Source organism: Lepisma saccharinum, chromosome 10 (genome assembly GCF_977018435.1).
Source record: "Lepisma saccharinum chromosome 10, izLepSacc3.1, whole genome shotgun sequence".
Taxonomy (NCBI): Eukaryota; Metazoa; Arthropoda; class Insecta; order Zygentoma; family Lepismatidae; genus Lepisma; species Lepisma saccharinum.
This window is the reverse complement of record NC_139238.1, coordinates 2,307,559-2,321,448: the sequence shown is the minus strand read 5'-3', so window position 1 is coordinate 2,321,448 and position 13,890 is coordinate 2,307,559. Positions and strand designations below refer to the sequence as shown.

The 13,890-nt window shown below is 44.8% G+C and overlaps 1 protein-coding gene across 5 annotated transcripts in view; it reads right to left on the bottom strand.

The window, feature by feature from the left end:
- kug (FAT atypical cadherin kugelei) overlaps positions 1-13,890 on the bottom strand; it is a 956,861-nt gene that overhangs the window by 671,971 nt on the left and 271,000 nt on the right. For 4 of the 5 annotated variants that reach the window (XM_083129471.1, XM_083129473.1, XM_083129474.1 and 1 more), the window contains exon 2: positions 8,758-12,291. In XM_083129471.1, the coding sequence (XP_082985597.1) occupies positions 8,758-12,217 (3,460 nt within the window). In that variant the 5' untranslated portion in view covers positions 12,218-12,291. Of the gene's footprint in view, positions 1-8,757; positions 12,295-13,890 lie in introns of all 5 variants that reach the window. The other variant, XM_083129472.1, reaches the window with a different exon arrangement.

Here is a 13,890-nt window from a genome sequence, read left to right as displayed (position 1 = left end):
AGAGGAAAAATTGTATGCATACGTAAGCATTAATGTGGCTCACGAGACAGGCTAAAGACGCCTTGAGAGGTCCAGCGTGATGAGTGCTTCACTCATCTAAGTTTGTTTTAAATACACTTAATGTGCAGATACGCTAACCGAGTCTCGACCTACAGTTTAAAGTAGAATCGGAACCACTATGTTCCAATTCCCACCGGGAATCGAAACCGGGATCCCTCTGATTACAAAGCGACAACGTTACCACTACCTTCAGGGGAAACTGCACTGCTTCACTCACGATATCGCCACCGGTGTCTTAGGTTAGAGTCCTGGTCTGGACATGTCGTTCCTTTGCCAATTTCGTCGCTTATTGTCATCCTCACGATTAGAATAAGGAGGCAGAGGAAAAATAAGTAGGGCTTATGTTTGTTATCCCGGACATTGAAACCTATAAAAATGCCAGGGGGGGGGGTTCGTCGTGTTGGCAATACGTCACGCCGTAACTGTTGGATGATCCACCATCTCTGCTGAAGCGTACAGTGGCGGCGATTAGAGGGGGCACCCCCCCCCCCCCGCGCAGTTCTCGCCACTTCTGCTCCTGCACTATGCTAAATCTTATCTACGAAGGGAAATATGCTGTCTTTGCCCCCTAGTTTTGGCACCTTGCCACCCCGGTTTTGGAACACAATCACCGCCCCTGTGTGGGAGTAAAGCACGCAGTCAGTAGGTAGGCCCTGGCCCTCAAGGGTTATTGCGCCACAGGTTTTTATTATGTTTGCTTTACGTTCAATTCATGGACAGATACATTAATCGGGTCTGGACCTACAGTTTAAAGTGGATTTCGAACCACTATGTGCTTCTACCCGTTATCGAAGCCAGTATCTCTTGATTACACGACGACGATGTTAACACTACGCCATAGAGCCGCCCCTACATGTAAAATAAGAACGTTAACCAGTATACCACGGAGAACGACTAGATTACAAGGTGACAGAGCTAACCAACAATCCTGGAAGACTGCAGTGATTTGATAGTAGAAAACATGACAATATTCATGCTTCGACTCGAAGTACAAAACACAGACACAGACACATTCAACATGGAAACACACAAATCATACTCCTACGACCTGGAGCGAGAGAGGCGTGTATGTAAACACGGCATAAAACATCTCAGCATGTAGCATCTATTTGGATTCGAGAAAGCGAAACAAACGTCGGAAGTGGCTAAGGATGCCTTATTTATCTTCCACCGTAAATAACGCTGGAACCTTTCCAGCCGCATGTAGTAATTTGGAGTTCTTCGGTCTGGTCAGGGCCTCTTCGCTCTCTCCTATCGCCAAAATAAGCCCCAGTCCCAGATGGCGGCTGGGACAAGTTGCCAAGCGGGGCGATCAACTTTTCTGCCGGAGTTCCCTCAAGATGGATGCACTGCAGCTAGGTATGTTAATCGCAGTTTAACAGTCGATTTGGTTTAACTGCGAGCCTCATACTGACCTGAGAAAAACAGGTCAAATGTACTCACTATGTGCTGATTGGCTACTGTTCCAAATGCCCCTAACTTCATGGCCTTTACATAATTTTACCTAGAAATCAGCTGAGAATATGAGGCAAATACCTAGAAGATGAAACCAGCGACCAGTTAACATAACCTCTGCTAAAATCTGCGTTGCGGAAGTATGCCGTAACAATACATTGTTATTAAAAGTAAGAAATATTACAAATTTTCATATTATTTGTAGTCCAAAATTATAAAATAGACTAATATGAAGACTTCAACATCAATAACTCAGCTTATAATTATGGTTTTAACATGGAAGTCAACACATTTAGCACATTTCGCACACATTACAATACAAAAATAATATTTTCCATACGAATCCGTCCCATTATGAACTTTTGCACTCAAATAGTCAATTGATGTCTTCAAAACATTTTTTTTTCAAAAAAATTAAAAATGGTGTTCTTGAGATTTTAAAAAAAACTTTCGAGTTTTTAAAAAACTACAAAATTCAAATACCACGGTCATGTTGCATTTCAAATAAAAGCTCACTAAATGCAGAAGAGAATGACACCAATTTCAGCTCTCTAGGTCAAATAGTTTTTTATCTACAGCTGTTTAAAGATTTCAAAATGTCGTAAAATGTTTGCTTTTTTGAAAGTCAATAACTCAAAAACTAACAGCCGGAAAAAAAAACTGAAATTTGTCAGTTTTCGTAAACTTCAGTGGTACTACCAATGCACCAAAAATTATCAATTTCTGAGATGTCAAGGTTCAGACCGTGGTTTGATTTGACATGGAATGCCCCGATAAAGAAACTATGATTTCTAACACAAAATAAAATGCTATTTCAATACTTTATATTTATCTTAAAGAATATCTTCTTAAAATACATTAGTAAAATATTAAAAATTTATAATCGACTAACTCTGTTTTTGTAAATTGTATCTCCCGTCTAGTAGACAATTAATTAGTCATCTCCATTCAGTGAAGCAGCCTCAGTAGTTGGGTGTGGCGGGTGCTTGATTCACGATCTCACCCATGAAGATTCTGTGTTCAAATGCCAGCCATAGTATGGCTGTTTTATGATTATACATTCCCTCTCCTCCATTGGTAAACTTGCTGGTGTGATAAGCATGCACAGAGATATTGAATTTTCATTTGCCGAGAAATTTCTGTAATTTTTAAGCTGACAGAGGGCAGGAAAACACTGGTGCAAGTGTGTACAGGAGGCACCATCTTTAAAATAACAAAAATGTCGTTATGAAGCTCACTTTATTAGTGTTGCAACCTTGAGGTCGTTTTGAAAATAAGAGTTGATACTTCATGTAAATGTGAGCTGTACGCGTGTACAGTCTGCCCTACAATTTTTATTGGACTCTCAAGGTTTTCAGTTGACTCTCGTAATATATTCATCCATGCGATTATCCGAGAGGGGCGAGTAAGAAGAACGACGTTAAATAACCCAAACAGAACTGAACTTCTCCTTAAACGCAGAGGATTCCGCAGGGTGTCTGGCCGACTGAAAGGGATGCTTGTAGGTGGTGACTCATTATTCGTGTCCCTCGCCAAGAAACTTCCGCGGCTCTTCTGCCAAGAGAGAGTACACTGACCTGCAATCGCAATATTTCACCATCGGGGCCAGTTCACAACTTGGCAAACGCCGCCTCCTTATCCGAGACATTACATAAGGAGGCAACAGAACAAGAAAATCAACATCGGATGAATCAAATGTCTTCTGGTGCTGTCAGAGCGGCGGACTCTTCCAGTTGGATGGATATCGGAGCATTGGTGCTCTAGGGGAGTGCACAAATGAAAGAAAGTCTCATATCTTGAAAGTGCTTGCCATTAAGGAACAAGGTAGTTGAGACTACAGATAATAGTCGAAGCAGACCCCGGTAAAATCGAAGATAAAACTTGGTAAACTGTAATGTAAGCTATTTTAAAGGCAAAATTACTTCCTCATAGTAGAAGCCGGCCTTCGTGGTGGAGTGGTTCATTGCGAATTTCTTCGCTGTCTACTACAACGCTGGCGGTGGCATTGGTAAAAATAATCCTGTGTGTAGATGTTTAACCGTACAGTTTGCAACACTACGGTAGCTACAGCAGCAGACCTTGCTGATGGTACTGTGATTGCATTTCAGCCCCTTCTGATTGGGGGTAAAAGTATCGTGCATAGAAGCTGCCCTGTTATTGGATAGTTCAAGGTCACCGAGTCCCGTATTCAGTCCTTGCTTCCCCTGGATCCGGATTATTGGGTGAAATACACAGATGTTTTGTCAAAACGGCACAAGATGGTGCAAAGAGTTGACAACTCAAAACCAAACTCATTGGGGGCACTACAAGTTCATTCCTTTGAGATGGTAGAAAATAATTATAGAAAAATTTAAGAAAAAATAAAGTATTTTGCAACTGAAATATTGCGGGCCAGCATTGCTGTACTGGAATGCACGCGTAAGATATCGATAACAAGAGCATGACAGGTAAAATCGAAATCATTGATTGGATTGAACTCGTTACGCTGGTAATGGTAAATTGTGTAAACAAGACCTCAAAACTCCATTAGAAAATAGTGATAAAAAACAGTTACTCTGTAGTGAAAGGAGTATTGAACCTTTGTAAAGCGAATCCTCGTAATTATGCAAATCTCATCCACGACTGGCTTTGTAATTTGCGCCTGAATATTCAATTACCAGTTCGATGCTGAACCAAACAAGTGTGATTATACTGAAGTAGTGGGCAAAGATTTACAAATTCTACACAAAAAATATAGGTGCGTTTGTGAGCTGCATTCTCCTTCATAGACAGCAGCACAAGACTAATAAATGTTGTTGGTTACAAACACCAGGTAAAGATTGATAGTTCATATTTGTTTTAAGCTACTTTAACACGGTAATTCAACCTTTAAATATCTAGGGAAATATATTTGATTCTTTTGATGTAATAATAATTGCAGCTTAGGTACGTATAACTCTTCCAAATGATCTTTTCCGAAAAATGATAAAATTTCTGAGGCAACATACTCTTCTCAACGGCCACCAGCTATACCCTGTTGCCGTTTATCTCTGGAGCAAGGGGGCGGGAAGGGGGAATAGAGTGGGCAGATCGAAGCAGTACACACTGCTGCGAAGGCTGCTGGTAACTTCAGTCGCTTTCCCCCTCCACGTAATCGCCCTCCCTCTCACGTGTTCATTGGTGGACCGTCTCGCGTCAGTACTTGAGCAGAGACTCGTTCTTGTTCACTTGCTCTAAAGATAATATGGACAGGGTATACATTTTAAGCGGTGGGGAAAGCTAATACTAATCTTACATCTGCACTCTCAAAGAGATTGCTAGGTGCCTGGGCTTGCCTAGTGTTAATGGATAACAATAAAAAGCAACTCTGTAAACTCAAGGTGCTCTACTAGTGAAACTCCACCGGCCTATTCGTGTTCTGTCCACTCCTGATTCGAACTGCGGAAATTTAGATTGCGATCAGGAACCATGTTTGTTTAACTTTCGCTAAAAGCTCGTAGAATTAATCATTGTGTTATCGACAGGGACATTAACCTTATCTTTTCATCTATTGGACCTATTATCGGCAACAATGGAATATAAAATTATTTTTTTCAAATGTGTACGGGTAGGCAGTTATCAGAAAATGAACCCAATGGCTGAGTGATAACGGTATCAAAGATTAATAGTTACGGAAGATAGTTTTAAAATGGCGCCAAGGGAGTTGGTTGCGGAATCCAATGTGTGCTGTAGACAGGTGAGAGGGAGGGGGTGCACTTTGTGTATTTAGCCTTGGTAAACATAATTCCAACGCAAATACAACATGTTGAAACTGGTTCTAAAGAACATTAAAAGTACTCGTATAATGTTCTTCTCTGTACATTGCACCGTGTAAAGGGCACACACACACACCATAAAAAGAAGAAGAAAACCGAGCTGCATCAAAAGTGGTAGCAACATGAGAGTTCCTTTGGTGTTAAAGGGAATTGGTGTTGTTTAGCACCATCTTTGGTGTCCTTTCACACCATCTGCTGTCAAACCACACCAAGTGTGAGGACTTTTAACAATCGGTTGAGTTTGAGTTATTGTTTTAAGTACACAGAAAGGCTAATCGAGACTGGATCTACAGTTTAAAGTGGAATCCGAGCCACTCTGTGCTTCCACCGGGTATCGAACCGGGGAACCCTGATTGCAAGGCAGCTCCGTTACCACTACGCCACCAGGAAGGTCCCTTAACACTCTATTAGGTATTGCGTTACACTAATTAGGGTGTTACACCACTTTTCTTGACAAATCAGTTGCATATGCTGTTAAAGTGCAAGGGGAGGGGGTGGAAATAATGCTCTACGCAAGTTGAGTTGAGGTAATGTGGTCAGCATTCCACTTTGGTCCCTGTATCAATTGAGAAGAGGCTGAGTAAGCCCCAGAGCAGCTTGTGATAAGGATTGCCATTCGAATGCTGGATTCTAAACGAGATCCTTCAAAATTTTCGATTTGGTTATATCTGGAGCACCGTGAAGGGACGTCAGAAAAATTCCTACTTCCAATTCCGGTCTCCCACTTGGCAGTCTGGACCACCGTGGTTCAAGGGCTTTCGGTAGATGGCACTCGTAACCAGAGTCTGTGTCGAAGTACCAGTGTCCAAATGTAGATGAACTGCCTCCGGCTCTCTCGTAAGACGAAACACGGATGACTCTACATCTCGGGGGCTATAAAAACTGCATTCACATCCCCCAAAGACCGTAAAAATACAACCTCGAGTCCACGTGTAAGCTACTGCTTCATCTCAAAGGTCCTCAAAATCTGTCTCGTAAAAGTGTATGTTTGTATTTATTGCAGTTGTACGAACCAAAGGGAGGCCGCCCGTCTTGAGATAAGAATGTCGTTCTCCGCTCTCACGGAAGATGCTGCAGCCCTGCTGTTGGCAAGTTAATTTCTCAAGAGGAAACAAGGAGGTGGCGGCAAGATGGCTGTCAACGGAGAGAGGGCGCTGGTGGAAGATTTTTAACTCAAAGTGGAGTTCAAGCCACGGTGGGGGGGGGGGGGGGGGCAGTATATCAAACGCTGGAGGATGTGAAACACAGGCGAGAGTGGAGCCCGAGAGGAAGAGGATGAACACTAGAAAATGGCCACAAGTGACAAGGAAAGATTGGTTCTACACAGACCCCAACAGAAGGAAAGTTAGGGAAAGTGTTTTAAACAGTTCCAACAGGTTGATTTACCCTCACCTTCACCATTATCAATTATTATTTTACTCTCTCCCCGAGTAAAGTTACTACGGGGTCAAGGGTGCCCGTAGAGAGGGACTGGAGGGGGAATTTACCCCCTGAAATATCTGAAAAACTTCAAGTAATTCGAGTGTTGGAATTATAGCGTGAAACATGGGTGAGAGGTTCTGTGAAAGACAGCAAGCAAAAAGTAAATCTCTGTGCATGGTGAAGAAGTACAAAAATACAAATAAATGTTCATCAACAATGTGATAGATAGGGAGCGGAAGTTGATGGAATGTCATATTTTTTTCTGACATCTCGGACACGATGCCCATTAAATATACACAACATTACACTTCGTCTAGAACCCAAAAAAGGTAATTTTAAACTGCATTTTTTGCCAATTTTCAGGTTTTAGGTCATTTTCCCCGATTTTCGGCATTTTCCCGTCATTTTTCGCATTATTCGGTGTATTGTTTCGTCATATTTTGTCACTTCTTTCATTTTGGTAATATTGAGTCTTTTCACCAAGGTGAACATAGGTTTACATATATCTCGCAGGATTGCAATTTACGAGCAAAAGAAATGCTGAACTGGTGACAGTCTTTGTTGTGTCCAGGGAAACCACCAGTTGCCCTTCTGGGGTAAACTCAGATATTTCAAACAATTTCTGATGTTAAAAATTACTTTTCCGACGTACTATTTCCTGGGGGGGGGGGCGTGTCTATGAACCCTTTCCCGGATGCGTCCCTGATTTTGGATTCACTATTTTTTATACAATTGTAAAATTTCTAAACAAAAAGGTGGATCGTGATAATTTCTATTTCTTTACAGTGCCACAGAAACACACAACACTACATCACCAGGCAAAGATGCGGGAAATTAATGCATTTTACACCAATTCATTTCGTCTATACGACTTTTTCATTAAATTGTTTTAAAATTATTCGGTTGATTCCATTGGAAATCCTCGTTGCATATGTTAATTGAATGTGCATGTGGTATCATTTGGTGTCTTTTTTTTTAAAAAAAAAAAAAGATTGCATCCTTTTCATTTCAATTTTTAACCTGAAAGTAACATTTTTTACGTCATTGTTTTCCCCATTTTTTTTAGGACATTCTATAGGTCATATATCTATATTTTTTAGGTCATCAACTTCCGCTCCCTAGTGATAATGTTCATGGAAAGAAAGGAAGTCCAATCTATAGTTTTCACTATATGGTGAACTCACGTTTCATCCTGACAACGCCAAGGTATTTTTAATGCAATTTCAATTTCATGGTCTCTAAATTAATAATGAAATCTTACCCGGCCCTCCAGAGCTCGCAGTGGTAAATTCCTAGGTGGAGCGAGGGGAGAGGATGATCTGCCCGGTTTGGAGAAAGGGGTTTGTGGGGGAGGTGCTTATATGAATTAACATGAAGAAAATTAAGTGAGCAGGGGATGCCTATGCAAATTATCCTAGTGGGGGATGCTGTATGAGAATATTCTTAACTGGGGGATAGCATCACACCCATTCGCACACTTTGCGCACTGCCCTCCTCCCCACCCCCGGAAAAAAGTATGCAGGCGTCTTGTAGAGGGGTGGTCATCCATCCGTCTGGAAAAAAACTGCCGTGTTGTTTTCTAAATGAATGTTCCTGAGTCATACGTTTTGTCGGACTTTAGATTGGAATGGGGCTCTGTGGAATGGCAGCACGGTCACCTGACCTCAACCCCATGGACTTTGCCATGTCGGGATATTTTAAAATTCAATATGTAGCCCGTGAAATTGATGGAAGGATAATCAAAGCAACTGGTGCGCTTGCTCCTCGCGTTTAGAAGAGAATTCAAACAAACGTATTGAAATCTTAGAAAAGGGGTGTTGACACTAGTGGCCAACGCGTTTTGCATTAAGCAAATGTGCTATTCATCAGTCTGCCATTGGCTCCAGAATTTATGAACACCCTGTGTGATGGCTGGCAACGGTGCTATAAATTCACAAACATAGTACATACCTTGACAGAACACCTTTAAGATGTGCAGAGAAATAGTGCAAAACCAACCAGATAAATGTGAAATCCATGCACTTACCTTCATTGTCAATAGAGAAGAGTCCTAGTCCGTCACCTCCTCGGATGGAATAAGAAATCTTGCTGTCGTCACCAGGAGCATCTTCATCCGTGGCTTGCACTTTAGTCACTAAGGTTCCAATAGGTTGGTTTTCCCTAACGGAGGCTGACATCACAATGTCGTCGAACTTGGGAGGGTTGAGGTTTTCATTCACATCCACCACTTCAACGAGAACATTCGCTTCGGAGAACAGGGAGGGGCTGCCGCGGTCGCGAGCGCGCACTGTCAAACTATAGATCTGCCGTTGCTCGAAGTCAAGCTCCTTTGCCGTACGGATGGTACCAGAGAGGCGGTCCACCGTGAAGACGCTGGAGTCGCCTCCGCCACTGACGAGGGTGTATCGGACGTCACCTCCGGGGGGTAGGTCCGGATCACTCGCGCTAACCACTGCAACGACACTCCCGACGGGGATATCCTCACGCACCTTGACGGCGTAGTTCGACAGGGCGAAGGTTGGAGGGTTGTCATTGTCGTCGTCTATCCTGATTCGAACAAGCGCGTACGAGGATAGTGGTTTTTCTACAGCGCCGTCCGTCGCACGTATTTTGAGTTCGTAGAACTCCTGCCGTTCCCTGTCCAAGCGGGAAGAAACGTAGAGGATTCCTGTCGTTGGGTCCACAGTGAAATCTTCAGTGTCTGTTACCAAGGAGTAGCTCACTCGGGCATTGTCTCCGAGGTCCGCATCCGTGGCGTTCAGCCTGACGATCGCGGTGTTGTTCAGTGCGTTCTCTGTGACACGAAAGCTTGAGACTGACTTCTCGAAACGTGGTGCATTATCGTTCACATCCAGGACTGTGATTGGGAGGACTTTGGACGCTGACTTCTGCGGCCGACCAAGATCGTAGACTGTGATGTTCAGGAGGTACTCATCCTCCCTCTCGCGGTCCAGGTACCCGATGACTTTCAGGACACCCGTCTCCGTGTCCAGCTGAAAGACTGAATCTCCGTCGCCGCTTGATATGACGAACACCATCTTCCCGTTGTATCCCAGATCGCGGTCGCGCGCTCGTATCTTTCCCAGGTTGTATCCTAGAGGGACCGACTCGTTGACCCGTATCTCGTTGGGGAAATCTATGAACTCCGGCGCGTGGACGTTGTCTCCGTAACGACTGGGCATCATGGCGAACTCTTCCTTCCCGGGCATGTTGTTCTTCTCGGCGGCTGCCAGAACTTCCGTGAGTCTTCGGGCGACACCGGTGTCGCGGCAGTCGAAAGCAGACTCATCGCTCATCATGATGCTGCTCGTGGTACGCTTGGTGTTGACGAGTTTCATCCTGACGTACATGATGTCTGCGAAGTGGGTGCCGTCTGTAGCAGTCACGTTCACCTCCCGTTCGTCCACTCTGAGGTCGGACAGGTCGCACGTCACGGACAGAACTCCGGACGTGGAATCTAAGTTGAAGCAGCCGTCCTCGCTTCCGGACACGATCCTGTAGCTGATGATGTTCCCGGCATCGAAATCTATGGCGGACAGCGTGATGACTTCCGTTCCGATAGGCACGTGCCTCGATACGTGACCGACGCAGTTGACCTTCTCGAACTGAGGCCTGTTGTCGTTGACATCCTTGACCCGTATCTTGAGCTGCATCTCCGTCTGCCTCCTGTACGGAAGACCCCAATCCGAGGCGCGTATCTTCAGGTGGTATTCCCTCCTCATGGATTCATAGTCGAGGACTTGCGTGGTCTTCACGACTCCTGCGAAGTGGTCTATCTCGAACGGGACCGGATTCAGATTGGCGATGCTGTAGGAGATGTAGGCGTTTTCTCCAGAGTCCCTATCCCGTGCGGTGACCTTGGTGACGGTCGTTCCAGGTGGTTCGTTCTCGTTCATCTCGATAGGCAACTGTGCAGTCTCGAACAGAGGATCGTTGTCGTTCGTATCTCTCACCCAGATCTTAACTTTGGCAGAAGACTGCTTACGCGTTCCCGTGTTGCCTTGGTCGATGGCCGAGACGGTCAACGTGTAGAAGGCCTTCTCTTCAGCATCCAGCGTCTTCGCAGTGTACAGCATACCCGTGTCGGGGTTGACGTAGAACTCACCTCCTTGATTCCCGCCTACGATTTCCAGGAACACCAGGGCATTCCGTCCTTCATCTGCATCCGTAACCTTCAGCCGGATAACGGGCGTGTTGATGGGGGCCGTTTCCGGAACGTCCACTTCGTAGATCTCGCGATCGAACACGGGAGCATTGTCGTTCAGGTCCGCTAAGTGAACGGGCACAGCTTTGTAGCTCTGCCTGGGCGGAGTTCCTTTGTCGGTCGCTTTCAAAGTAAGATTGTATCCTTGAGGAGCAAGCTCGCGATCCAGCAACCTCAGAACCTCTATATTGTACTCATTGGGCTTCCCGTTGGGTTTTATCCTAAAATGTCCGTCTGGATCTCCGTCGACAATCTCTAGGCTCTCCACTTCCCCATGCACTCCCTCGTCCCGATCCACCACTCGAACAATCGCGTAGATGTCAGCATTGGAGTGTTCCACTATCTCCGGAAGGTGCTGCACGTAGATTTCGGGAGTGTAGAGATTGACCTGGCGGACTCTAACCTTGAGTTTCGCAGCGCTTGCTTTCCCGCTGATGCCCGACCTAAATATCGCTCCTCTGTCTCGAGCCAGCACCGTGAGATCGTGAAGAGACTTTTCTGCAAACTTGAGAGGGCGGGTTAGGGAAACGATGCCGGTCATAGGGTGGACAGCGAACTGCTCGGTTCTCTCCAGGAAACTGTAGTATATCTCCCCGTTGCGACCGATGTCGGGATCCTTGGCGGAAACTTGGACGATGCTTTTGTGAAGCGGTTGGTCTTCAGGCACTGTGACTTCATAATCGACAGGATCGAATAGAGGGTTGAGGTCGTTGGTGTCCAGCACATGTACAACGACTTTCGTCTCCGTTTCAAGATTGATCTTGTGCCGTCCGCTCTTCTTGCCGGTTGCCTTGACCTCCAGGGTAAAACGTTCTTTCCTCTCGCGATTCAGAACATCTATGTTTCCCGTGTTAGTCCGTATGAGCAAAAAGCAAAAGTCCCCCACCAGCCGCTTCTCAGCCTTAAAGAACTTATCCCTGTCGCCGCTGACGATCTTGTAACGGAGTTCCGTCAAATCGGGATCGTGGATGTAGATCCCCATCTTCTCCGATGCGGTGGCGAACGTCTTCCCGACGGAATTCTCCGGGATCGACACATTGTACGTCGCGCTCGTGAACGCAAAGGACGGCAACCCGGTGGCCTCGTCCTCCAAGGGTGGCGTGGTGGGCGAAAGGGGGTTGGCGAATAGAGATGGTGGTGGTGTTGAGGTAGTGGTGGCAGTAGGAGGAGAGGAAGTGCTCGCAGCTTCCGTCTTGGACGTTAGGAGCGCCACTAGCGCCACCACCACTGCCACCAGACACGCTCCCTTATGGTTGCGGGAGCGAGTCGGCCACGGCTCCATCCTGTGAAGCCGTTTCAAAGCCGCCTGTCCGTCTCAGCTCATGATGATGCGTGTCCTGATGTCAGAACATTTTCCTTCTGGAACGAAAAGGAAAGAGAGAGCATTAGTGTGGAGATATCAATATACACTTCCCAACAACAACAAAAAAATAACAACAATGCAAACTATTCATGACACTTTTAAAGGGATGAAATCGCATAAAGATGGTGTGAGGCTGCTAGTACGACAAAGAACATTGAATTGATTGATTGAGTTGCTGTTTTAAGTACACTTTATGCACAGTAAGGCTAATTTATATTGGACCTACAGATTAAAGTGGGATCCGTAGCACTATGTGCCCCACCGGGTATCGAACCCGGGGCTCCTTGAATACAAGGCGACGACGATACCACTGCGCCATAGGGGAGACGCCAAAAGTACATTGAAGTAGAAACATGTGAACTGTGAAGTTAGAAGTGGTCTGTGGTGTGACAGTTTCTGAAGAAACCGAAGTGTCAACCTCACTTCCACGTAGTACACCCAGGACTGCATTTTGCAGACTAACGAGGCTCTGGCGTCTGGACTCACGGCAGTGAGTCTCTCACTTCTCTCTGCCACTTTTCGCTAATCGCGAAGATGAAGGTGAGGGATGATATGAATAAATTGATGAAGGGAAACTGACAAAGAACACCCATGCGCAGTCCAGGATTCGAACCCGGGACATCTGGCGTCGTTGTTCGCTGTGCTAACCAGTACGCCAGGAAGGCCGGTAAAAGTGGCAGAAAAGCTAAGTAAAGTCAAGCATAGCTGTAAATGTGTAGAACTGAGGAAACAACAAACCGTAACACATTCTAAGGTATCATAGTTTATACACGGAAGAACTGAAGGAAGAGGAAAGACAAGAGAAGAGTAGTTGAAGGAGTAAGAAAAGTAAGAACGTTTTCTCTGCAATATGTCAAAATATAAAACAGTCGAATCTCGACGAAATATTCGTCCGCAAACTTCACATCTAACTATGTACATATCACCTCACAATATTCATCTGATACCAATGCTTCTTATCACACTATGTTTTCAAGGTATTGGCGGCCCCCGTGGCAGAGTGGTTAGCACATCGTGCTACGACGCCAGGGTTCCCGCATTCGAATCCTGACCTGGGCATGAGTGTCCATTCATCAATTTCATCATATCATCACTCACCTTCATCTTCGCAAATTAGCCAAAAGTGGCACAAGAAGCGAAGTATAATAAAGCAATTCAATCAATCAATGTGTAAGGGTATTGAAACAAAACATAGGCTACATCATGTAATACATACATCTTGGAAACTCATAGATAACAGGATCTTGTAGATAGCATCATTAACTCTATAAATATCATGACATATAAAATTGAAGAGGGAAATTATTGAGATTTACTACTTCAACTAATGAGATATTCATTTCTTCAACCAGTGCAACACACACGATGCCGACAGTATAATATCAGATTCAAATGAGACAAGAAATAACCTTTCATTTTGTATTATATTGTAATGTAATCATTTCCTTTGGCAACGGAATGATATGAATAGTCAACTTGTTATTCCACGAAATGCAATTTACGAACTCGTAAAGCGAAATGACGCACGACGCTCTTCGTCTGCAAAGCATGTTATCTCACAGATCAAATTTTGCATGAATGCTTATAGTTAA